The following is a 24,582-nucleotide window of genomic DNA, read 5'->3' as shown; positions in this document are numbered from 1 at the left end:
CTGAATAAATGGTATTTAAAGCATCAGACACAGCTCTCAGCTCTATGCATTTACTTCATCAGCTGCATAAGTTGTTCGTTCTTCTTTTTAATAAGCCCCCTCATGTTATCTAGCTCCACATACTTGACTGAAAGCTCGGACGATACCTCTTCTAGGCGTGCATCCTTCTGCTTCAGCGTGGTTGTGAGATTAGCGATGGTGTCCTTGAGAGATAACACCTCTTCAGAGAGCTGACGCATCCTTATGGTTGCTGAGACGGAGGATGCATCGCTGCCTAGATGGTCTTCACGCTCATGGAAATTTGTAGTTGAATTGACAGGCATCTTGGCCGCCAGTGTCTGAGGCTGGGGCTGTCCAATACTCCCACCCATGCTATGTAGACGGCTTTCCAGGCTTTCATTGGAGATAACAACAAGCTCCAATTCTTGGTTGAGGCGCAGAATTTCTTCTTCAAGGTTCTTGATTGTTGCCTGCATAACCTTACCGGTCGTACCACTTAGTACCCTTCCATCAAGCTCTATTTGCATGTCCTTTATCTGCGAGTTCTTTTCTTCGATTACGCGAATCAATTTAGTGACTTCTGCTGTCTTCCCATTCAGTGCCTCAATGAGTTCTCCCACGCGAGTCTTGTCCAAGGTTATGCGGAGCTCCTCGCGTGTCTGAGCAAGCGTCTTCTCTAACATGGACGCCTGACCTTTGTGATACTCAGCTTCTTGCGATAAGGCTTGCACGTCCTGTTCCAGAGACATGTTGGCCTGGCGGACCGATAGTATTTCCTCCATGATGGTTGCTATTTGCGTACTCATATTGTCCATCTCAGCATCCTTGCGGCGTAGTTCATTTTGCAGGCGTGTAATATCTGAGTTCAATCCCATAACCTGTGATGATATGCTACCAGCACGGCCTGGGGAGTGGCCCCCAGCAATGCTAATGCTTGTGGCGCTGTTCATACTACTCATGGTCTGAGGCTCAACGCTCTGTAGCTCTGTGCGTAGCCTTGAATTCTCTGCATCCAGTGTCACCTTGGCCACAGTGACGGCCTCTAACTGTTCGTTGAGGGATTTTTCCATCAAGTGGTACTTCTGACGTAGTGAGTCCAGCTCTACCTCTAACTTATTGATCATTTTGTTTTTTGCGTCCAGAAGCGCGGCTTGATTCGATGCTGCTTCCGAAGTTTCTGCAGAATCCATAATTGAAAGATGCTCCATTCTGGCGACAAGTTCTGCATTCATCTTCTTTAGCTCTCCATTTGAAGCCTGAAGCTTCTCATTGGCAGCCAGCAATGCCTCTGTTTCTGATGCATTGTCTGTGAGCATATTGAGCATCCTATTGTTGTCAGACAATATTGTTGCAAGCTCATCTGGAGACAGGTTTGGTACCAAGGTTGTTACGTTGTTCATGGCCTTCTCTAGTTGAGCGCGAGTATCGTCCAATTCCAGCTGAAGCGACCTACACTTAAGCTGCAGGGCTTCAATCTCTTCGTCCTTTATTCTAGCGTGTGTCTCCATGTCTTGTATTTGCGTTTCCAGAGAGTTAACAACACCGTGAGAGTGGGAAAGATTGGTAAGTACCTCAGTGTATTCATGCGTTTTCTGCTTGGATGCAAACTTTTCGTGGTCAAGCGCAGCTTGTAAATCAATTACCTTTTGCCGCTCAGCCTCTAGCTCCACGCGGAGGGTCGTGATTTCTTCTGTTGCGGTCTCTATTTCTGCTGTGGCAACATCTGCGGAATGCTGAACGAGAAGCGTAGCATCCTTCATTTCTAGGAGCTGCGTCTTAGAAACTTGCGCCTCAGCGGTCAAGGACTCTATGAGCTGCAGCTTCTCTGCTAGAGTGGTACGAAGAACAGAGATTTCTTCTTCCATTGCTGCTAGTTCTTCTGTCTCGCCTATCTGCTGTTCGCGTAGCATCTGTATTTCATCGGCCTGTGAGGTGATCAGCGTTTGATATTGGGAATTTTCGTCCTTTAAATGCTGGATCTCGTCACGATAAGTTTGATTAGAAATCTCAGTATCTAGGTGCAGACGATCGCGTTGAGTAAGCTGAAACTGAAGTTTGCGTATAGAGTGCCTTAATGCGTCTGCCTCTAGTGGCCCTGCCGAGCGGGCAGAGTGCGGAGTACTGACAGTCAGATCCAGGCTATCACCAAGATTCTGTGTGCCCTGATTGGTGGGGTCCTTCACTCCATCATTTGTATCAAGCATGTCCCAGCCATTAAGTGTAAGACTCTCTGTCAATGCATTATCTGCCTGTACCTCCATTCTTTGGCTAACAGCGAGAGCTAGCTCGCTTATTTGCTCTTCTTTCTTGTCCAATAGCTCTTGCATTTCAGATAATGCCTCCATGTCTCTGTCATGTTGCTCTTCGCGTTCTCTGAGCTGTATGTTGAGCTTCTCTAGAAGCTTGTCCTTTCGCTGTGCCTCCATCTGAAGACTTTCAATAGTATTCAGCTGAGACTCTCCCATGTAGTTCGTCGAGCTGCGTGCCATTGAGTCGTTGGCATTGAGACCACCAACAAGTGTACTGGACGACTGCCTCATAGCCTGATTTTCGGGAGGCTCCTGAGTAGTTGGAAATCGTTCAACAGATCGGGGAGCATCTGCAGAAAGATACGCTAGGTCTGGTGTTCGGGGAAGCGCGCTTGTCATCAAGAGCTCGAATTCTATTTTTTGGATCCGAGCTCTCTAGTATGGAGCATCGTAGTCTAGAGGTAAGTGTTTACCCTACCCTACCCTACATGACCTATACACCATCCTATACTAGAACCAGTAAAAAAAGAAATGCCGGTGACAGGGGTCAAGGTCGCGGTGCGCGTCCGGCCGTTCAACGCGCGCGAGAAGAGGGAGGCGGCGCGGCTCTGCGTCGACATGCCGGGCGGGGGGAAGGTCGTCCTCCGGGACGCAGACGCGAAGAAGCCCGACGCGGCGTTCGTCTACGACCACGCGTACTGGTCCCACGACGCGAGCCGCCCGTGCGCGACCCAGGACACGGTCTACGCAGACATCGGGCCGAGCGTCCTCGACAACGCGTTCGAGGGCTACAACTACACGCTCTTCGCGTACGGCCAGACGGGCTCCGGGAAGTCGTACTCGATGATGGGCGCGCCCGCGAGCGAGGCCGACGCAGGGATCATCCCGCGGGTCGGGCGCGAGCTCTTCCGCCGCGCCGCCGCCTCGCCCGCCGAGACGCAGGTCTCCGTCTCGTTCCTCGAGATCTACAACGAGCGGCTCCGGGACCTCCTCGTCCCCGCCGCGGGCGCCCAGGAGCTCCGGATCCGCCAGGACCCCGCGGCGGGCGTCTTCGTCCAGAACCTCAGCCACCACGCGGTCGCCGACTACGACGCGATCCAGCGCCTGATCGAGCTCGGGGACCGGAACCGGACGGTCGCGGCGACGAACATGAACGCGACGAGCTCGCGCTCGCACTCCGTCTTCGCGATCGAGGTCGTCCAGACGGCGGTCCTCCGGAACGACGCGGGCGAGGAGGTCGGGCGCCACGTCAAGCGCGCCCGGGTGAGCCTCGTCGACCTCGCGGGGTCCGAGCGCCAGGGCAAGACGGGCGCGACGGGCGACCGCCTGACGGAGGGCATCAGCATCAACAAGTCCCTGACGACCCTCGGGCGCGTCATCGAGGCGCTCGCGTACAACACGACCGCGGAGGGCCGCCGGAAGCCCCAGCACGTCCCGTACCGCGACTCCCAGCTGACGTACCTCCTCCAGCCCGCGCTCGGGGGCAACTCGATGACGTGCATGATCGCCGCGATCTCGCCTGCGTCGACGAACTACGACGAGAGCCTCTCGACCCTCCGCTACGCAGACCGCGCCCACCAGATCGAGAACACCGTCACGAAGAACGAGTCTGCCCAGGAGAAGTACATCCGCGAGCTCGAGGACCGCGTCAAGGAGCTCGAGGCCCTCCTCGCCGGGGGCGCCCCCGCCGGGGACGCAGGTGCTGTAGAACCAGGCCTGTCTGATGCTGAGCGCTTAGAATTAGAAGCAAAGATAGCCGAGTATGACAGACTTCTTAAGGAAGGGAATCAATCTCTAGAGGAGAAGCTAGCCAGAGCGGAGCAGAACAGACAAGAGCTACAAGATAAGCTCAAAAAGATGGGCCTCGCGGCAGCTTTTGGGTCAGAAATTACCACTCCGTATATATCCAATTTGAGCTCAAATGCTTCTGATAATGGCCAGCTAATTTATACGTTATGTTCTGAGAATGATCTTAAAGATGCTCGTCCTGTTACTGTTGTCGTTGGTGCAGATGATAGTGGGCCGACAGAGTGCCAGTGCAGGATAGCCCTTGTCAGCAAACTCGGTGTGCTTGGTGAGCACTTTATTATTTCCTTGACAGGCAAAGTCGTTGACTCAACCGCTAATCCTATCTTTCCCAAAGTCACTGAAGCCACTATAAGGCCCCTCAGCGCGAAAGGGGCTCTCTACATCAATGGAAGGCAGATAGCTGCTGGTTCTACTCACCAGCTCCGTCACGGCGACCGTATCAAGTGCGGGTCTGCGGCCCAGTCATCCTTCTATCGTTACTACGATCCTCCTGCACGTGCGGCTGCAGTCAAACAGTCTCTGGAACAGGATTACGACTACGTAGAGCCAGAGATAACGTATGATCTTGCACTACGTGAATACACGTATTATCAGAGCTCTGGGAAGGACACTGCACAGAGACCTATAGGAGATGATCCTGTGTCTAAGGAGAATGTTTCCGTTACCATGGACGATGCATTTGGAATTACGCCTGGCTTAGATAACGTGCAGACAGACATCAATGAAAGCTTTTATGCAGATTTTGGAAACGATGATGAGCGGACCACCTATGAAAAGAAGGTTCACGAGGTGCTGCGTCAGCTCTATCCATTTATCTGCGAGGCGAATTCCATAGCAGAGTACTTTTGTTATGACATTCGCTTTGCTGCACAAGCTCGTACATCTATCAGTCCGACGTCTCTACGCCAGGCTGCTCGATGTCAGACCATTCGCAATATGTCCAAAAATCATCCAATGACGAAGGACTTACGAGCGGATCAGATTGATGACGATCTGAGTGGTATACTCGTAGAGATTTTGGTGACGGCCACGGCTGCCCCCAGCAAAACCAGGGATCGCAAGCTTATCAGACAGGTCTGGGCACTAGAGAAATTTGGGCTGCGACTCTCCGGCATGAGGCGCATGTACGGACTTGCGATGACTCTTGGTAAGGAAGAGGCTGTGCGCAGGGCACATGAGAGTGCAGACAGGGATCTAGAGGATGATGACGAGTTTCCTTTCGATCTGGAGGCAGATATCTATAACCAGACCCTAACTCACCTTATCGGGGTTGGGCGTATCCCTCTGTCGGGTCTTCTCGAGACGTGTGAGACGGATGTCTTTTCCGTTCCGATTTATGACTACTCGGGTAAGGCAGCCACTAGCATTGATGTATCGCTCTCACTTCTGGGCTCGGGGTATTCACACCACGGAGCCGAGTGCCTCGCATGTGATGTTGCAAATTTGGTTCAGAACGAAAGCCCTGTAACGACCATTGCTGCTTACTTCAAGAAGGCGTACAATGTACCCACCCAGTGCTGCAAGAAGGTTCACGCTGTGATTCATATGCCATGGTTTGTCAACCCGGACGCTGGACGTCCGAAGGGAAAACGCCTCTCCGTTTATCAAGAAAATGAGTTTCGCCGAAGGTTACTGGACATGGGCTATACCTTTCAGACAGCCTCTAGTTCAGACCTCTCGCCAAACCCTGCGCTCGACTCAACTATTTACATGGATCTTAAGACGAGCTACTTTAAGCAGGACGATGTCTTGGAATGGCTGCGCACTAGTGGGACCGGCTTAGAGGTCAGTCTTTATGGGTACACCTCGGCCTATGCCGACTCCCTTGTGCCCGAGATCAAAGACAGCGCGCTCCCCGATCCGTCCAAGAAGAAGGTCGCTATTGTTAGCACAAACATCGTCAGGACCCAGACCAAGGAGGATGGATTCAAGGAGATCAACGGAGAGCAAGTTCTTATTATAAAGAAGTTTATTTTCGTGGATCAGACGAAAACAGATACTGGACACTAAGTGAACAAATTTCCCATGTCTGCAGCTGTTGTTCAGCAGCTTGATTCGCAGAGGCGCTTCTGCTCGAAGGACGACGCTCTTAGGTATTACTCGGACCATATCGTCACAAGAGGGTCCCGCTGGCGAGTCCTAAAAGCAGATGCTCGACGTATTCATCTTATCTGCAAATCTGCAGGCTGCTCCGCATCTGTACGAATTTCCATACGAGTAGACGGCTCAGTCATTGCCGACGAGGCTGCTCTGCACCATGTTCTCCACACCGACGAAAGTCCTTTCCCCCTTCTTGCCCATGTGGATAACGTGGCTGCAGCTGTTCTTAGGGAGGCCCCTAATCTCCCGTTAGCCCACTACTACAGCATAGTCTCCACACTTCTTCGTTGCTCGGTCAGCCGCAAAGTTCTTTGGAGGGCTCGCCGGCGACTAGAATCCAAGCTCGAAACAGAGAAAGCATCGAAGACGTCAAATTTACAAGAGTAGTTGTTTGCTCTGAAATCCAGAACAGGGCCTAGTGTTGTTGGGGTGCTTGCTGCGCCGGAATCATGCCTCTTGCTTCTGCAATCGACCCCGCAAGTGTGCGGACTGCAGACCCGTAGCGTTGCAACGTGGAGATCATGTATGGCATCATGTAGTCTGTCATTCTGTTGACCCAGGCCAACTCCATGACTACGTCGGGCCTGATGCAGTGGCCGCAGCGAATGAGAATGACAGCAAAGACCTCCTTTCTGATCTTCGGCGTGGGGAACTGCGAGCTGCAGACTAAGCGTAGCAATGCCTCGCAGTGCTCGATCTGTCCCGAGTCCGCTGCACACTCCGCAGCGTCCTCATAAAACCAATTCTGAAGACCAAATTTGATGCCCTCGTCGTATCGATTCAGGCGTCCATAGAGCCCTACCGCAAGCTTCCGCATGTCATCTGTCTGATCCTCCGATACCAAATTGTCTAAGAGTGCGTGTGCATCATAGGCAGTCGTTGCGGCAATAAGTCTCCTCAGGCCTTCGTCGTCATAGCTCTCAAGGTAAATCTTTATCAAGGTCTCGTTAATTTCCTGGTTGTGCGCACCTACAAACAATTCCAGGTACGACTTAATCATAGGGACGCAATCGTAGGATCTCACCATAGCAATCACTCGAATAGGATCCAAGGCAGCAGGGATCCCTGGAGAGCCGTCGGCATTTGGAACCCCGAGCTGACAAGCCTTTAAGAAGTCGCAGAGATACTCTGGGGAGTACTCAATATAGAAGCTTACGACTTGGGCAACCAACTCAGGATTTGAGACCCGTCCTATCACCTTCTTCATAACATCATGATTGAAAGACGACGGGGGATGGGCTATCATCTCAACGACAGCCTTGTCGAAGTCACGGGACGCTGCCAGCAGATACGCGTACTCTCCCCAGAGCCTTGTCTCACGGGTCCAGTGCAGAAGAGTCGGGATATGGATTTTGTTTCCGTGCGTCTTGATATACGTTTGTAGACGCTGGGGGTCTGTCTTGCGAACAATCCACATGTACTTACAGTAAAGTATTGCCAGGATGGTGAATATATTCGTCTCCATAGAGGTGTATGTGGCTGCTTGCGGCTGTTCGGCGCCTGCCTCCAGGACCTCGAGGAGCTCCTCAATAAAACCATACTCCTCATAATATTGCACTATCGACGGAAGCTCAGACTCTACGAGGACGAGGTTGAGGAAGACTGACTTTGCAAGCTCAAAATCGCGGATCTCCAGGCACTCTGCAGCTACCGCCTTCCAGCACTCAGGATCTGCGGCGCGTGTAGCAGCCTCCACCGCCTCTTTCAAGCAGCGAAGCTTGACCAACGTAAGAGATAGTCGTGACCAGTCACCGACAAACTCAAAGAAGTACTTTGCAGCCTTGTAATGCTCCTCAGCAAAGCACTTCTCTCCGACCTCCTTTATTCCTCCGCGATTCGGTATCACAGTACTATCGCGTGGATTGACTGACTCCAGAAACTCGCTGAGGGCACCATAGTCATCCAGCCTGGCCAGGCAATACATGACTGCGGTATCTATCTCTGCTTGGGAAGACGTCTCCCCCTTCTGTGCCACCACAACACGAGCCATCCTTAAATACTCCAGCAAAGCGGCCAGCTCACTCCGAACCTCAACAGAGTGCGTGTGCATAAACGCCTTTGAAACCTTGAATGACGTGATTATAAGATTACGGTAGTCAGCGGTCCATCTTCCGGTCAAATACGATGCTATTGCGTCACAAGCAAATTTCAACGCGAAGCGCCCATTATCCTCGGATGCATAAGCACTTGCCTTTTCGAGCTGGGCCGATCCAACTAAGGACCACACTTCAGGAAGGCCCACAGAGTTAGCGTAAGTGATCCCACGGTCTATGGAGATGTTGTCCAAAAGTACTCGAATGGCATCAATGGGACGCCCGGCGCGGTGGAAAACCTCAAAGGCGTCCTCGTAGAGAGGCGGGTACTCGTTCTTCTTTGCCGTTTCCACGCAAGCCTTTGCAATTACGTCCTGGTCATAGCACATGTCTGCAGAGCGAATAAGGGCCGACACCTTAGGATAGTCCTTTGTATTTAGGGCGGTAACGATGAGAAGATTCTGCATGCCCGGATTGCTTGCGTGCACAGAGCCCGGAGAAGTGATGATCTTTTCTAGTATCGCCTGTAGATATCTTGGAATTGCATCGCTCTCATTCTTAATGGCAAGAATAGACGAAGATAGAACGAAAATTTGTGCATCGCTGAGCGTGTCGAGAGGAATTGGCGGGCTGTGCGCCAAGACCTGCAAGAGCATGTCCCTGTGCATGCTCATCGGACGCATCCCACCCTGCGTGATTGCTTTGATGACGTCGGAAGCTGGGTCCTCGTTCATAACTCCGACAAGAGCCAGCTGCCAAAGCTCACTACACTTGTGCAAGAGGAGCCTCTCAGCCAGCTCCTTGTAAGCACTCCCTGCGTAGGCAACTAAGACCAGCATCCTGGCGCATTCTCCGTTAATAATGTGGTCAGAAAAATCAGCGCCTGCAGTCGTTGGTCCAAAAGCCCCGATGGTCAGCGATGTCATTGCAAGATCGACTAAAAAGTCATCGGTCCGGTGTGTCGGAGACTCCAGAATGAAGGTTCCTATGAGCGCGTGGTCGATGTAAGGGTCCTCCATGAGGAGGCGCTTAGCATTGCCGTTGCGCTCTTCCATGTGTAGCTTCGCAAACGCAGTGTGGACAAACGTGTCTGTTGTCCCGGATGCTAGACGCTTCTCGAGAAGTGAGCGCCCGACTTTAAGAGTTCGAGAGCTTGTGAAGCAGGCATCCACAACCTTATTGATATCACAACCAGCCTGAACTGCAGGCTTTTCCATCAGCTTGCTGAGCATGTCTGCTGAAAAAACGGCGTCTAGGGCAGGCCTCTCTGGAACTGCCAGCACTCCTCCTTCGAACAGACCGAAGAGGAGGTCATGCGCCTGCGCAACTCCATGTCCACCGATGAACGCCTCTACAATCGTTGCTGCGTTCAGTGTAAAGAACGTGTCTTTCCCTAGAACCTTGTTGGTGATGGAGTCTGTTAGGAACAAACCCAGTTTCTTGCCGAGATGGAACCGCTCGCAAAAAGTAAGGAAAGCCTGGAGGAAGGCGTCCGGGCTTGCAGGGGTCGTGGTAGTCATTATGGTGAAGCACTCATTCGGGTCCAGATACTGATCTTCAGCGACTATGTGTGTGAGTTCAAGAGTCTTTGAATCCAGCTGAAGAATTGTGCGGAGAAGGAAGTTGTGGATGGACGAATCCAGGCACGTGGGCGCAATCATGGACAAGAAAAGGTAGAGGGCTTCGGAGTTACCCATTCCATATTTCTCAAAGACCTTGACAACAGTAACACACAGACTGACGTTAGAAACAACGATCGGAGAGAGAGCAAAGCCCATGGCAACATGGTCAGCGTAGATGCGCTCCCCGCCTATTGTTATTTCAAGCATTTGCTGCTGAAAGGCAAAAAGACTCTTAATAACATCGTCGGTTGGATTTGAAAAGCGCGATGCACGTTTGATATACGCGCCATACCACCGTGGTGACGAGAAGATTGACTTCCCTAGCTTTGCAGCATAGGTTGATGCGATGCGCCGACATTCTGCGTCGGAATCACAGAATTCAAACGCCCGCTGATAAAGTCCGCTCTCCTCGCTGCGTTTAGTTATCTCTGCCCGGTTAATTCTTGCAAGCACGCCCTTAGCCTGTATGGCATCCACGACTGCCTGGTTCACCCCTCTGTTGAGCTCAATAACCATCGACTGGTAGATAACGGTATCGTCGGAGTAGTTGTAGCGCTTGCAAACTTCCAGGAGGATTGTTGTAGCCTCGTTCACCCTCCCTATGTCAGCGAAGCAATCTGCAATATCTAGAATCTTATCTCCGTCTGTGGTCGCATCAAGTGCCTGGGTGATGCTAAGCGAAAACTGGTATATGCTCTCTATGGTGGATGCGCCATCAGGTCTCTGCTCCGCCTGCTTTAGTGCCTGGCTTATAATACGTGGATAGTCTGGCGTGTACTCTGGGAACTTCTGTGCATACTGTGGGATGATAGCGTATTGGTTGTGCGCAATGAGCCAGGCAATGGCCTTCTCGTGGCACCCAGCGTTAGCATACGTGGTGAACGACGGTTGCTCGAGACCCACAGACGCCAAGTAGTCGCCCAACCCTTCGGTTGCAAAAAAGCGCTTCTCCTTAATGTACGTCTCGATGGTACTCACATTAGAAGTCTGAACAAGGAACTTCGCCAACTCCATCGACTCCTCTTCAATAGCTAGCTTGCCATCGTTCTCCAGCATCCGCGTAAGATAGATCATGATTGGCGTTGGTGCGCCTGGTGCAGTGAACGCAGCACCAGCTAGAAAACGATCTATTGTGGCCTTTGTGCGAAGGACACCTGCTGGAGCTATCTTAACAAGCTCAGCAGCCTCGCTCCACTGGTACTGACCAAGATAGCCATCTAGCTTCTGTTGGAATAAAGAGTCGGCGCCCCGGATCCCCGTGCGCAAGGCGATGGCGTAGGCAACGTCCGGCTGGCCACGCTTAGTCATGACATAGTTCACCAGATTGATCTTATCCACCCCAATCCCATAGCACCGGCCATCGGTGGTGATGCCTATAAAGTCATGGGTATCAGAAAAAGTCCCACCTTCGTAACACGTTCCGATAGCAAAGACCATCTCCCCCGAAATGGGGCCCTGATAGATCAAGAGGCCGCTGTAGATATCCACCAAGGTAACGTTGCCCTGCTTGGAAAACATGTAAAGAAAACCGTATTTCTCCTTTCCCCTCAAGAACAGAGGATGATCCACGCCTACAAGCGCGGCGCTCACGGTGGCCTGAACGGCCTTCGTTGTGAAGCCAGAGATAGAGGCGCCGTCAGCCCCAACCTGTGGTGCAGGTTCCATTATGTTAATTGTGATCTCCTGCGACCCAGTAGGCTTGTGTGCATACGCCAGAAGAGTGGTTTTCGGCCTTGTCGCATCGAGCTGCCAGTCAACAAAAGTCACGCACTGCCCTGAAAGCATACGGGTATATGCCCTGCTAAAGCAGTAGAGCTGGATCATTCCCTGTGTGTGGTTTGCCTGGTCCGTGCCCAGCGCAGTGATTGCGACCCAGTCTGCGTCAGACGAGACGGCTAGGTCAGTGATGCGCGAGTTACTGTAGGTGCTCGTCAAGCTCACGTCCCGCGCGAACCCTGGGGAAAACTCTCCCGTCATGCAATTCCAGAAGTAGACGGCATCGGGGCAGACGAGTGCCAGCTTCTCGTCCGTGGCCCAGCCCCAGTAGTCCACTCCAATGGGGTTCGGAAAGTCAAAACGTCCATAAGGGGTCATAGTGGAAACATCGAGGGTCTGGAGCAGGACTGGCGTGCGCAAGACCACGATGTTGGGGTTCTTCCTGTGCTGGATCGCGTGCTGTGCTTGAATGGGGAAAGTCTTTGTGGCCTGTGGGTTAACCGTGTTAACAACAGTTAAATTTGCTGCCTCCCCAGTGGTCACGCATACACAGATCCCAGAAGACGACGACACAGTCAAGTGCTCAGGGGAGCAGGACCCCTCGGGAACCTGCGCGTCACGCAAGGTGAACAGCTCATTAATAGACAAGGCGCTGGCCATAGGTTTTTAATTTATTTTAATTTTGAGATCGTCTTATTATGGCGGACATGGACAGGCTCTGGGACATCTAAAACCAGGTTCACTACCGAAATTATGGAGCAGGGTATTGCCAGGCCACTTTTCATTGTTTGTCCTCAATAGCACAGGCCGACCACACGTCCGGCAGCTCTCTTCCAATGAAACTTACTATTTCTTCAAGAGACAGCAGCTTTCGTCGCTCCTCCTGATTCTGCATTGCTCCCTTTATCTCTTTGTCATAGAATTGCAGAAATAAAGCGCTTGTGCCCTGGTCAAAGTGTGTATCCGCATGGTCCAGAAACATCTCCGACTCGGCTAAGACGGCTAGGAACTCTGCCAGTGTTATGATACAGTCTTCCGAAAGATTCACATTACCGTCAGTGTATAAATTCAGTGCTGTTGCAACACATCTGTGGGTATCCATCAGCTTGAAGAGCTTATCGGAGACGCCCATCTGCATGTGATCTGCGTGGCGGGCAGCATTGTAAATACAGTATATGTAAAGTATTGCACATAAGGACGCGAAGTCGCTAATGGAGCTATCCAGCTTTGCCAGCTCAGTGACGATGCTAACATACGAAAGGACTGTAAAGAAAGATTGATAGTTGAAGATCTCGAACACATCCAATGTATCTGAACAGCACTTCACCAGAATCAGAAGACTCTTGATGGCGCTGCACAGAAGCACCCGGCTATTGGACTCTGCAGGCACCGTAGGGAGTTCACGAAGAGTGTCTCCCAGAAGCTCAAGGATCAATCCTATCTTGTTATTAGCGACTATGGCCTGCACAACGTGCTCTGATGAATCGAACACTCCATCATTGGTACCTGTGGATGCAGCAACCTCTTGGTCCCTGGCAGCAACCTGAGCCAGCTCCTGAAGAGCCATGACCTGTTCTGAATGCTTCGGCAGCCCTAGCTCGCATGGCCTTAGCTTGCCGACCAGCTGCTCGATCCTTTCTTTGGAGCATTCGCCATCCTGAATGACTTGTTCTGCGTACGTGGACACGGTCTGATTCAAATTCCCGTCCTTCCGCCTTTTCTGCATAAGAATCCTGTATTATTAAATTTACTTCCACCATGCTCGTCTCCAAGGAAGCAAGACGGACAGCCCCGGTCTTTGGAGTTATCATACCCATGCCTACAGAATTCCATGCATTTAAGCTGCAACTTGGCGACAAAGAATCGTATAAAGAGGAGGTTATTGCCGGAAGGAAATACTTTACCAAGCTTTTCGAAAAGTACACTCTCGTCCTGTGCGAGTGTGGAATAGGGAAAGTCTGCAGTGGCACTGCGGCGGTAGTGCTCCTTGACCACTTCAACGCCGATGTTATCGTCGCAGCCGGGGTTGCGGGCGGCCTCAAGGAGGGTATCGCTATAGGAGATGTTATTGTCGTCGATTCCGTGATGCAACACGATTTCAACTGCTACCCGTTTGTCCCGCGCCATACTATCGTCAACATAGGCGTAGACGTCATGCATGCAGACAAAGCCCTCACAACAACCTTGCAAGGAATTGCAGAGGAATTTCTAAAGAAGAATTACTCTACCATTGTCCCCCCGTGTGTGCGCGAGACCCACGGTCTTTCCTGGCCACGCCTCCACGTTGGGTGTAGTATTTCCGGCGATAAGTTCCTTGAAAATGTAGACGAGAAGATGGAGCTTATCAAAAGGATTCCTGCAGCACTCGTTATTGAGATGGAGGGCGGAGCTGTGGGGCAGGTCTGCTACGAAGCGTCTAAGCCCTTTGTGTCTCTCAGGATAGTGTCAGACCTTTGTGACGGTAATGGTTTGGACAACTATGATGCATACTGCACACACGTAGCTAGTAAGGTACTCTATGCTATCCTGTCCTCATTCTTTGCGCAGGTGGCATAGAGGTCCGTATCTTTTGTAAACTAAAGATATCCGTATTAGTGGTCGGTCAGAAGAGAAAGGAACTCTGGCACTGCGGCGGGGATTACGTTGGGTAAAGGAAACGGTGTGCTATATATGTTTGCAATAGAGTCTCCATAGGCTTCAAGGATCCCAGCGATTGATCGCGTTTTTTGCAGGATGACTGGGCGAAGTACGCTGTTGATAAATGCACCGGTGCGGCTGCTTGCAAAGATATGGGGCCAGTCAAGGAGCTCCGCAAGTCTGAGGCCAAAGCAAAGCGTCTTTATTGAGCCGTTTATCACCAGATTGTCGCATTTGTTACATACTATAATGCCAGGAACTGTCGCCCCAATGGCAGAGAGCCTCTGGTAAATGGAAGACATGGTGATCACTTGATCAGAATATACGCTTTCGGGTACGTAGCGATAGAGTGGTGTGCATGTTTGAGATAAGGATGAAGAGGCGAGGCTCTCCACTACTTGCTGATCCACACCGAACTGGTGGATGGATGATGTACAATCATAGACATAAATAAAGAGTTCTGCATTCGATATGAGTGTGCCAATCTGCTCCAGATGCACTGGATTGATCTGGTTCGCAGTGTCCCTTGTCACAGATTGCATAGCTCTTGCTTGAGCAATCTTCTGCTTGCTTGCTTGAATCTCCGTGTCAACCGACAAAATAGTTGAACTCAGTGCCTTGATTCTTTGCAATGTGATCAGTTCCTTATTCAGATTGTCGACGAGATTCCTGATCGAGATTCCCACTGTTCTCCGGGTCTCAAGAAGCTGGCGCTGACGATTATATTCATCCACAAGGTGCTGCTGAGGAGGGTTTTCGAGACTCAATTTGTCGTATTGTACTTTCAGAGTGGCAACAAACTGCTCTATGACAGTATTTTCCGCAACGAACTGTTGGCTGGCTCGTGTATGCTGTTCAGAAACTATTGCGATGAGCCTTTCGAGGGCTGTTGCCTGTATTTGACGAGTTTGTGGGTTGACTAGCGCTGTTGCCGTTTCTCTTTGAGCCGCAAGAAACTCTGGTGAAATAAAGATCTGATTTGCGCTAGGCACATAACTTGGTCCTGGAGGCATAAACATGGAATGGATGGCTTGAACAGCAGTCAACAGCTCTGCATGCATACTGCTTTGCCTTGCTACGGATGTCTCCAGATTCTTTTCTAGTTTTTCAAGATCCTCGCGTGTTTGTTCCTCGGTGGTGCAGCCATTTGTCGCATTTAACCTAGCTCCTGGAAAAGCATATAGAGGAGGCACATCTATAAAATTAAGTTTTATTCCAGAATAGAATGGAAGAAGATCAATAGAGTGTTCCATGGGCTCGAGAGTAGATGCATGCCGAATCATTTTGAAGTCAATGAGCGGAAGCTTTTTCCTCAAAACTTGTGTTGCTTCCTTGCCGGTAGCATAGCTGTGGACATCCTTCTCTGCCTGCTTGTTGCCTGCGCGCTCTATTTCCTTGAAAATATCTGCGTGAAGCACGGTTGGTAAGGATGCAACAGCTTGGTCAAAACGGTCACTAAGTTTAATAGCCTGGGCATTGGCAGAAAAGGAATCTGCTGCTTCATCTCCAACATAGCGATTGTGAAACACATAGTCAGAAGACGAGTCATAGTCGATGAGCCCCTTAGGGCGAAAATCTGTGGCCTCAGTATTGAACAAGCTCATGAAGTTGCTATATCCACCACACGTTTCTAGGCCATTACTTTGAGAGTAGGAGACCTGCTTTGGGGGTGTAGCAACAAAGAGGCTGTTATCATTAATAGCCACGTGGTTGTAGGTAACAATAGCCGTGCCATTCTCATCATATTCATATATATTCTTTCCGCCTTCCATTGCCACCTTCAGCTCGTCATCCAGTCCAATGTTAAAAAGATCCAGAGCACCAGAGACCAGAGAAATGCCTTTGATCTCCTGCAGCAGCTGGCAAATTACTGTGTCGGTTCTATCTTTAGCTGAAACTTCCTCCTTCTCGACTTGCTTCTGAACGCTTTCGGTCTTCTCGGCAGAGGAAGTGCTTCTACAGCCACTATCGCAGGACAACCAGGAGCCTATTGACAGGGAGTCTTTTGTGGAATTTCGCTTGGCAAGTATCCTTCTTGCATGCTGCTCGGCATTGAAATACCATGGAAGCCGGTCTGCGTTGTTGTCAGTTGACACCATGTGACTTTCCATGAAGAGGATTGGCTCTCCTGCTGCCGACGAAAGCGGCTCTATATACTGGAACAATGGAGAAAGTGTGAGATATTTGATCAACGTTGTGACCCCAGATCCGGGGGTTCCTGAAACAACTATGTTGAATTTTAGCTGGTTTAAATCAGAAAGGAGAGCTGGAACAATAGACTGCTTATCCAACAACTCTCTGCCCTTAACGCAAAAGGATTCCTGTAGAGGGAAAGCGCTCATGTAACTGGTAGTCGTGGAAGGGTGTAGCTTGAGTTTTAAAAGCTCTGTACAGGCTATAGATGCAGATAGAATCTTGGGAATGTTGAGAACCGCTTGAGAATATAGCTGGCAGATAAGAATAGACCGTGATAGAGAAATAGGAAGGTGTTTGAACATAAAGATTAAAAGAGACAGATCGTTATAGATAGTAAACTTTAAATTTGAAGCCATTTGAACCATGGCTAGGGAAAAGGTGCGAAGGGGCAGGTACCCGGCCTCGTGGTAAAGGACTCGTCCTCTATGCCCTTTGAAGTACTCATTCTCCTGTGTCTTCCGATGTAAATGAAACTCAGGACCGCCCCCCAAATAGGGGCTGTCACACTCTTTTCGCCCTGAGCATGTTGCTAGGAGCTCGTCCCGGAACCTTGACGAATGGTAGTTCAAGCGAGAATCGTCCTTCTTGCAAATGCTTGGAAGGATCAACTCGGGTGATGTGATCGCAGATTGCTTAATGTGCAGACCTCTATACACCAAAATACGATCCAAGGCCCCGGAAGAATAGCCTGTTTTGGCCGCTACTATTTCCCAAAGCGACGAGATCGCCCCCATAACTCCTTCCGTGAGATGCTCTGAGATAGAGCTATATCTGTTATAAAGCTTATTCAGATAGCTCATAGTCAACCTACAAGATAGGCCACCAAACGGAAGTATGCACCCAGTAATCTTTGTCAGTTCTTTGTCAAACTCGCTCCCGCAAATTATGGCTGTATTCAAGCATATGGTTATCATCTTGGAAACGATAAACGAAACATGATCGTTTAGCTTGTTGAGTTTGTCTGGCTCAGTTGGCTTTTCATCCCCGATAGACTTCTCTTTAGTGAGCATTTCATAGCCCTCAATCTCGCTTGCACTAAAAAGTTCTTGGATTATATCCTCCTTGGTCATGTGCTTGTACGTCGTGTTGTGCGTCTTAATAGAGTCCACACAATCGCTAATGACAGAGTCAATTGACTGCTTGACCAGAAGATGCACTTGGTGTAGCTTCATTGCAGTGAGCTTGATCTTATTAGAAAGCATGGCCTTCTTGCATTCTCGCTCCATATACCGTTGGATCAATATTGGAGTCCCGTTGACCGTGCGTAACAACGTTTGCGATAATTCGTAGTCCCTTCCCGAGTTACTTGGTACGACATTTGTGCGGAGATGCTCATCTGCGTGCAAGTCTATGTGCAGGCCTTTATGCGGGTGTATTTGGTTGAGACAGAAAAGGAGGTATTCGATGGTGTCCTTTTGCGGTGGCCGTGTACCCACAGATGGTGCTGTATCCGAGAAGACCCGCGTACCACACACGTGTGTTACGAAGTCTGCCGGGATCCCAATCGGGCTTTCTGTAGGAGACTTGTGCCTCAAGATGTGGAAGAGATACTCCGCCAAATACGGAACAGAGATGATCCCCAGGTCCAGTATCGGGACCGGAAGCCTAGAAGTGTAGTACGAGAGATGCTCATGCTTCAAGTCTGATGGAAGATAGCAAAAACTGAGCTGCCTCAGTATTATCAAGTTGGCCAGATACCTGTCCTGAATAGAAGAGATGTTAGTCGCATCTACACCATTAAGCTTTTGCGTTATAGAAGCATAAAGATCCTGAAGCTTTGTAGCACGATCTGTATAGACCTTGGAGAGCGTGCTATCGTGGGCATCGTCAATTGGCTTCAGCTTCAGCTTAAGCTTTTGCACCAGGACATGACAATTAGATATCTTAATGTATTCTTCATTCAGCAACACACTTTCCTCGCTAAACCGCACGGTGTCTTTAATAAACTCGGGCCGGGGAAAGGCGATTGCGAGGGGCAAGCTTGATTTTGAATATGCAGACAGATCAAACTGGAGCCAAAAGGTGTCGAACGAAGGTAGGTTATAGCAGGGATTGATGTATGACTGATTCGTCACGTTGGTGAGTGGCAGAATACCGGGGAAAACATTATCCATAAACGTCAATCTGGCCTCCTTAACCAATTCGTAGAGGTGACTCTCCAGAGATACTCCTGGTAGATTGGTGCAAAGGCTTTCATAGAGAAAATAGTTGAAGATGTGCGCATAACAAAAGAGGTCATTCGGGGTGACAGCGCTGTTCGGCACGGCGCCAGTGATATCTGCGAGGAAGCTGTCTCTACTCTTCTCTGTCTTATTGATGGACGTGCTTTTGTCATAGTAGCCTCTTGCGTCCAGCCAATTGAGAAGAGACGAGAGGACTTCGGACGCCGGCGCTGTGGGCCTGTAGCCGATAGTGTTCTCCCAGAATATGCAAATGATGATGTAGAGGGAGTTAACCGTGAGAGAGGTGCTCAGAGGCAAGGTGCTATATATGTGCTTAAATCTTGCTGCATTAACGGCAAGCACGGTCTGGACATACGCTGAGTGAAGTACTTCGTAGATGTGATCGTTCCATTGCCATGTTGGAGTAATGGCAGAGAGACATGACTCTCCTATTGTGACAGTGGCCTCTATAACTCGTTTGAGGCAGGCAAGAACAGAGGAAACGCAACAGGCAACAACTCCATCCATTGCCAGCGGAACAGTGGAGCTGAGGGCACTGATTTGTGCAACTACAGAACGTATATCTTGTAATAGAGGAAACAACACATGGAAGTCGCAAAGAGCCTTAAAGTATAGAGTGGTGAGCTCCTGCGCATGCGCAACTAGACCAGTGATCTCCTGGATAGTTTCCTGAAGCACAAAGCTTCGGGGAGGGATAAGATTAAGCATGGAAGAGTATGGTTTTTATGTTTACTTGGTTCTCAAGAAGGCTCGTCAGGAACGCTCTCTGTCAGCAAAGAACCGTCGCTATCGCTATCGTGATCGAAAATCATTTGACCTCGTAGGTTATTGTGCGTCAGAAAATGAGTGCTGGACCCATCTTGCAAGACGTGCCGCACAGTAAAGGGGTGCCCAAGAATATTGCTTGAGCGCGCAGCTGCTTCATCTGCTGAACGCTGCACAAGACCGTCGTCGGACATTATGAAATTCGTTTGGGGCTTGTTGTTTTCAGCACTCTGCTGTCCTTCAGTTGTTAAAAGGCTATTACTAAGATTGCTATTGGTTGGCAATGAATCTACATATAGGGGGAAACTATCATCTCTATTCTCTGTTTCTTGCGTTCTGTTATGATGATCACTCGGGTCTATAGAGCGAATCCTGTGGTTAAACGAAGCATTTGGGCCATGCATTAGGCTCTCCGGAATATTACCGGTCGACATTGTTGAGGTGTTGAAGGCATCGGTGGATTGCATACTCTGGTTGTCACAATCAACCAGCAGAATATCGTTCTCGCAAATAAGGGTTTGCATATAAGGGTTGAGTGTATTTTGCTTTATCGAGTACAGCGAAGCATCGTCTGGCTCTTGTGGGCCCTGGTTCGCATTAACCTGCAATATAGACTCCTGTGCATTTAGGAACGACACGGTGTCATTTAAAGCGGAGCTGTTAGTGATACCACTAGAGGCCTGTCCAATATTTGGTGCTGAAGGCGGCACTGGTGGAGCATGTGAAATACGTCGTGGACTGCTTGGCCTCTCCGTACCATCCTTTTTCTTCAGTGGAATAGCATATTCCACGTTAGTCAGCGTCGTGCTTATCTTCCTCTTGAGGATATCCATGAAAGTCTCTTCATTCTGCTGCTCCTTCTGTTGAGGAAGTCCCGAGAACTGGCCAGGCTGACGGCTTTGGGAGTCTGTTGTACGGTTAGTGCCGACGTGCAAAGGAGGCCTGATACCAGGAGAATTGTGGATAGGCATGCTCGAGCTCTTCCCGGGCGACTCTATAGGGCGCTCCATTTGCACTGCAGAGGAGGATGTGGATACAACTTGGTTTGCACTTCTGGCCTTTTCTAGTTCCCTACGCAAGCTCTCGACAGTGGCAGACAAGGCATCCTTTTGTTCCCGCTCCTTGCGTACTTCGATCTCTAAACGTTCAATTTCATCTAGAGCCTTTGATAGCTGTGACTTCGTAGATAAGAGCTCGGTTTGCATCTTATCTAGAAGTGCACTACTAGCTGCCGGCATCTGCTCGTCCTGAGGAATGTATCTAGTCCTGGGAGCAGGCTCAGCCGGGACAAACTCACTTTCATCGAAATGACCTGCGCGCGCGTGCAACACTTTATCTAGTTTTGCTTGCTTGGCGTTCAGTTCCATCTGTATTCTTTCGGCAATCTGACGCTCTTCCTCCGCCTTTGCACGTCGTCGTGTCTCCTCCTCTTCTCGGTCAGCCTCTTGCTTCATTTGGAGATACTGAGCACGGAACTCCTTGTCTATCTTGACCAGGTCATCAATCTCTTGCTTGTCTATTGCTGTGCACGTCTTTGTGACAAATAGCTTGTGCAAAAGGCTTGCTTGATACTTCTTCATGTTTTGGTTAGAATACTCAGCGTACTCGGCATCTGTCATTTCGTTTATGCTCTTCTTGACCGTCGGCTTGGCAGGCTCGGTGAATGGGGGATTGGATCTTGTATGCGTAACATCTGTAGCAGGCGTTTTAGAGACACGCATCGGCTCCCTGCCCATTCCCGGAATATTGCAGTTTGACGGGTCAGACATGGAAGTAATTGCAGAGGAATACCTATTATCCACAGGGGGTAGCTGTACCTGCCGGGGTGGTAACTGTTGTTGCTGCTGTAATTGCCCTTGATGTGCTGCTTGATGAGACAACGTAGGTGGCTGAAGATTAAGCTGTGCTAATGTAGCTGCGGTCTGCTCGCTCATTTGGAGCCTTGCTGGCTGGTCATCTTTCTGGTCCACGAGAGAAACACTCTCTCCATACTCATTTGGGTCGACGGCCCGAGCCTGAGAAACTACGCCGGTGTCAACGTTTCTATTATTACCAAGCATACTATTAAGAAAAGATGACTTGATCACATGCATTCCTTGTGCCTGGGTCGGGGAGCGCCTAGATGCAGGACCAGAGTCACCCCTTGCTTGTGGAGTATTTGCCACCCGTGGAGCTGCACCAGAGGAAGGCGCGGCGTTGACGATTTTCTTTTGCCCAGCATTGACAACGACGACCTTTCTGGCCTCAGGTTTTGTCGGTTGACTAAAGGTTTTCTGCGGGGCTTTCTCGGATTTACTGTTTTTAATCGCCGCCAGAGCAGCCGCTCGGTCTGCCCGCTTAGCCTCTATCGCAGATCCTTGCCTCGTTGCCTTTTGATGAAGAAGGTTTTATTTTGAAAGGAAGATTGAACTGAAACGTTCAAGAAAGTTACTACTTATAAGGAGCTGCCCTATCTTATCGGCGTTTTCATCATCCACTTTGGCCAATAGTCTTTTCAAGTCTGCAAGGTTCTTAGGAAGTTGGTCTGACTTGCCTTCAGCCTCCCAGGCGTATTGCGATCCAAATGTTGCAATCTTCATCACCTGTCGAAGAAAAAATACTAGGTGGCAGGTAAAGCTACAATGCATCTTATCGGTTGGTAGACGCTGCTGTTGCCTATGTAAGTATTGGCCGGACATCGCCTCGTAGAATCCAAACAAACGAGACCGCTTGAGACCATTATCTAGTACTCTGAAGTCTATGCGTCCGTACTCAAAAACTAGATGCATTATCTTAACAAACCGAACATGGTATATTGTGAATGATGGATTGGCTGCCGCATGCTGTGCAAAGAGATAGAGGAGATTGGTTTCTGTTAGTTTCTTGCAAATTGTGTATATCGAAACAGAGATAACAGTATTGGCATCCAGCAGAAAGGTGTCATCAAGGCCAACGGTGTTCCTTACTCCAGAAGCGCCGGTGCGCGCCACAGAGTTGGGCCCCAGGAGCATACCATATCCTATGGGCTTAAGCCCGTATGCATAGGGCACGTTGAAGCTAGCACTGTCGATCCCATCATTGGGAAGGCAGTTGTTTTGGTACTTATAGATCTCTGTTCTTACGTCGTTAGTAATTTGTAAGGACCGAGCTACAAAATCAATCCACAAATAGTTAATCATTGGATTGGACACCGTAGAGAGCAGGTCTTCAATCCTCGCAAAAAGGCCTTCAATAGCCGAAAATGTGCCTAAAAAGAGCTGCATCTCTGCCCGGTCGTTAGCCTCCAAGCACGATAGCAGCATAGCGCTGTCAATCCCGACGGCATTAGTGTCCATAAGCAGATCATTGATTTTTTGCCGAGACCTTAAGCATATGACTGTGCTCTTGCAGATAACAACGCTGGTAACGCAAACTATGAAATCTAAAAGGATGAGCAATCTCGGATAGGCCTCCGGTGTGTTCATGGTGGGGGACAAAACCCGCTCTATTACTGCTTCTGTTCCCGCAAGCACCCGAAGATTTAAAAAAGGAACCCTAGCTGTTAATATTTGCAGGAGAATGTGGGCTGCAGATTCAAGATTAGCATATGCCTCAATAGAATCACTGGTGATCAGATGCTTTAGCAGACGCCCAATTAGATCTAATTCCCCTACAAAGGCGTCTAGCTTCTTGTATGTTAGATTGCGACGACACTCCTGATCAAGCAGAAGTTTCCGCAGCGCTTCATTTATATGCGGATTGACTATGCCCTGGATCCAGAGACTCATCCATGACGTGTTTTCATTAGAAAGTGCGCTGAACAGTCCCGGCAATCGGCTCGGAGAAGAAATGATAGAGAGAATTAGCTTGTTAAACGATGACAGAATAATATCGTACTTGCTATACACTAGCCGCCGAGGCAGCACACCTGCTTCATATTCTTCAATAAACTTGGAGAGCATGCTAAAAGGGATGTTTAGCAAGTAGGGGTGTAGCAGTAGAGACTCCAGAACAACGGCTCCGTACCCACATTCTTGTATAACAGAGATAGCCTCTCCTTGAAGCTGGTGCATCACCAGAGCCGTCATTTTCTCAGCAGATTTTTCTGAACACTGTTCTATTGGCACAAAAGCTAAGGTAAGTAATCTGCATATGACATCTGGTGTCTTTAAATAGGTTGTCACACGCTCATGTTGAGCGAAGCAATCATTGTTGAATTGTTGGCAAACAAGCAACTTCTCTAGGTTATCGTTAGCAATAAGTTCTAACAGCTGAGCAATCTCGTCTGTCCTGTCTTCGGGTTCTGGTGCTAGAGATAGATGTTTGGACATCAGGTTCTCAGGTATGGCCAAGGAAATGTCACTCTGCTCCGTATTCTGTAAATCTTCTTGTGTAATAATAGTTTCGAGACTGCAGTGTCGACTGGTAGAAACTCTATTGAGGCCCTCAATTATGCCAGGATGGTTGGCTGCTTCCGCTGCAGTCATTCTACAACTAGGGTCCACTTGTAAAAGCTTCTTGATGAACTCTAGCAAATCAATAGAGTAGCCGCTAATTGAAAGTGGAAGTTGCAAGTTGTTCAGTACATCTAGTGCATCCTCCCTACGCTGACACGAAGCAGGTGTTCCAGTGCACATCTCTAACAGGATAAGACCAAGGGAAAACATATCACTATGGGGCATATAATCACCTGAGGACTGACTGGAAAGAACCTCCGGGGCAGCATACTGCCAGTCGGGTTCACAGAGATGCTTAATCCGTGGGTCATTGAGCGAAAAACCATATGCTGTTAGAACAAGCTTATTGCTATCTGTCACCAAGATGTTGCTTGGCCGAAGATTGCCATGGGTGTAGGGGAGGCCTCTATTTGCCGCAGAAGAGTGGCTGTGCAAATACCGCAGCGCACTGATGATTTGTGCACTGATTTCCCAGACCATGTTTTCATTGATCGGTATCTTCTGCTCAGTGTAGCTTGACATCACCTGTGAAATGGACCCATGATCATGAAGATCGTAAATAGCACATAGCTTTATTCCGCTATCAAGAGAAATGCTATCAACTAAGGAGTCTAAGTAGATGTGATCTAATTCCTGCATAGCGGCTAGATGGGCATGAAGCTCATCAGAGTACTTTGCACCCTGTAGGGTATATTCATGCATCAGAAGCTGCATATCAAGCTCTCTGTAAAAGACACGATACACACAAGCCAGTTCGCTAGTTAGAATCAGATCCTGGCGCGTATATTTCGCGCCTAGCTGCTCGTCAGACATGTTTTTGAATTTCGTCCAAGGATTGCCGAAGATGCCCCAAATTA

General features: G+C 49.5%; 9 protein-coding genes across 9 annotated transcripts; 3 read left to right on the top strand and 6 right to left on the bottom strand.

The window, feature by feature from the left end:
• Positions 1 to 50: 50 nt before the first annotated feature.
• Positions 51 to 2,648, bottom strand: GL50803_0014963 (uncharacterized protein; the record flags this gene model as incomplete). Its single annotated transcript, XM_001709701.1, has 1 exon — positions 51 to 2,648. One exon carries the CDS (start codon positions 2,646 to 2,648, stop codon positions 51 to 53), a length of 2,598 nt encoding a protein of 865 aa, XP_001709753.1.
• Positions 2,649 to 2,780: 132 nt separating this feature from the next.
• GL50803_00112846 (Kinesin-3) lies at positions 2,781 to 6,068 on the top strand (the record flags this gene model as incomplete). The annotated part of the gene is made up of 1 exon (XM_001709700.1): positions 2,781 to 6,068. The coding sequence occupies one exon, from the start codon at positions 2,781 to 2,783 to the stop codon at positions 6,066 to 6,068; it is 3,288 nt and encodes a 1,095-aa protein (XP_001709752.1).
• A 15-nt stretch (positions 6,069 to 6,083) lies between these two features.
• GL50803_0028856 (uncharacterized protein) lies at positions 6,084 to 6,545 on the top strand (the record flags this gene model as incomplete). Its single annotated transcript, XM_001709698.1, has 1 exon — positions 6,084 to 6,545. The coding sequence occupies one exon, from the start codon at positions 6,084 to 6,086 to the stop codon at positions 6,543 to 6,545; it is 462 nt and encodes a 153-aa protein (XP_001709750.1).
• Positions 6,546 to 6,573: 28 nt separating this feature from the next.
• On the bottom strand, positions 6,574 to 12,189 carry GL50803_00102108 (Clathrin heavy chain; the record flags this gene model as incomplete). The annotated part of the gene is made up of 1 exon (XM_001709697.1): positions 6,574 to 12,189. One exon carries the CDS (start codon positions 12,187 to 12,189, stop codon positions 6,574 to 6,576), a length of 5,616 nt encoding a protein of 1,871 aa, XP_001709749.1.
• Positions 12,190 to 12,310: 121 nt separating this feature from the next.
• Positions 12,311 to 13,255, bottom strand: GL50803_009359 (uncharacterized protein; the record flags this gene model as incomplete). Its single annotated transcript, XM_001709696.1, has 1 exon — positions 12,311 to 13,255. One exon carries the CDS (start codon positions 13,253 to 13,255, stop codon positions 12,311 to 12,313), a length of 945 nt encoding a protein of 314 aa, XP_001709748.1.
• Positions 13,256 to 13,287: 32 nt separating this feature from the next.
• On the top strand, positions 13,288 to 14,085 carry GL50803_0020195 (5'-methylthioadenosine nucleosidase, S-adenosylhomocysteine nucleosidase; the record flags this gene model as incomplete). The annotated part of the gene is made up of 1 exon (XM_001709693.1): positions 13,288 to 14,085. The coding sequence occupies one exon, from the start codon at positions 13,288 to 13,290 to the stop codon at positions 14,083 to 14,085; it is 798 nt and encodes a 265-aa protein (XP_001709745.1).
• A 35-nt stretch (positions 14,086 to 14,120) lies between these two features.
• GL50803_009363 (uncharacterized protein) lies at positions 14,121 to 19,253 on the bottom strand (the record flags this gene model as incomplete). The annotated part of the gene is made up of 1 exon (XM_001709692.1): positions 14,121 to 19,253. One exon carries the CDS (start codon positions 19,251 to 19,253, stop codon positions 14,121 to 14,123), a length of 5,133 nt encoding a protein of 1,710 aa, XP_001709744.1.
• Positions 19,254 to 19,285: 32 nt separating this feature from the next.
• Positions 19,286 to 21,403, bottom strand: GL50803_0014933 (uncharacterized protein; the record flags this gene model as incomplete). Its single annotated transcript, XM_001709691.1, has 1 exon — positions 19,286 to 21,403. The coding sequence occupies one exon, from the start codon at positions 21,401 to 21,403 to the stop codon at positions 19,286 to 19,288; it is 2,118 nt and encodes a 705-aa protein (XP_001709743.1).
• Positions 21,404 to 21,697: 294 nt separating this feature from the next.
• GL50803_009365 (Kinase, NEK) lies at positions 21,698 to 24,538 on the bottom strand (the record flags this gene model as incomplete). Its single annotated transcript, XM_001709689.1, has 1 exon — positions 21,698 to 24,538. The coding sequence occupies one exon, from the start codon at positions 24,536 to 24,538 to the stop codon at positions 21,698 to 21,700; it is 2,841 nt and encodes a 946-aa protein (XP_001709741.1).
• Positions 24,539 to 24,582: the final 44 nt, after the last annotated feature.

The sequence above is a fragment of the Giardia intestinalis genome, chromosome 4 (genome assembly GCF_000002435.2).
Source record: "Giardia intestinalis strain WB C6 chromosome 4, whole genome shotgun sequence".
Classification (NCBI taxonomy): Eukaryota; Fornicata; order Diplomonadida; family Hexamitidae; genus Giardia; species Giardia duodenalis.
Note: the sequence above shows the minus strand (reverse complement) of the source record. Positions and strands in the feature narration are given on the sequence as shown.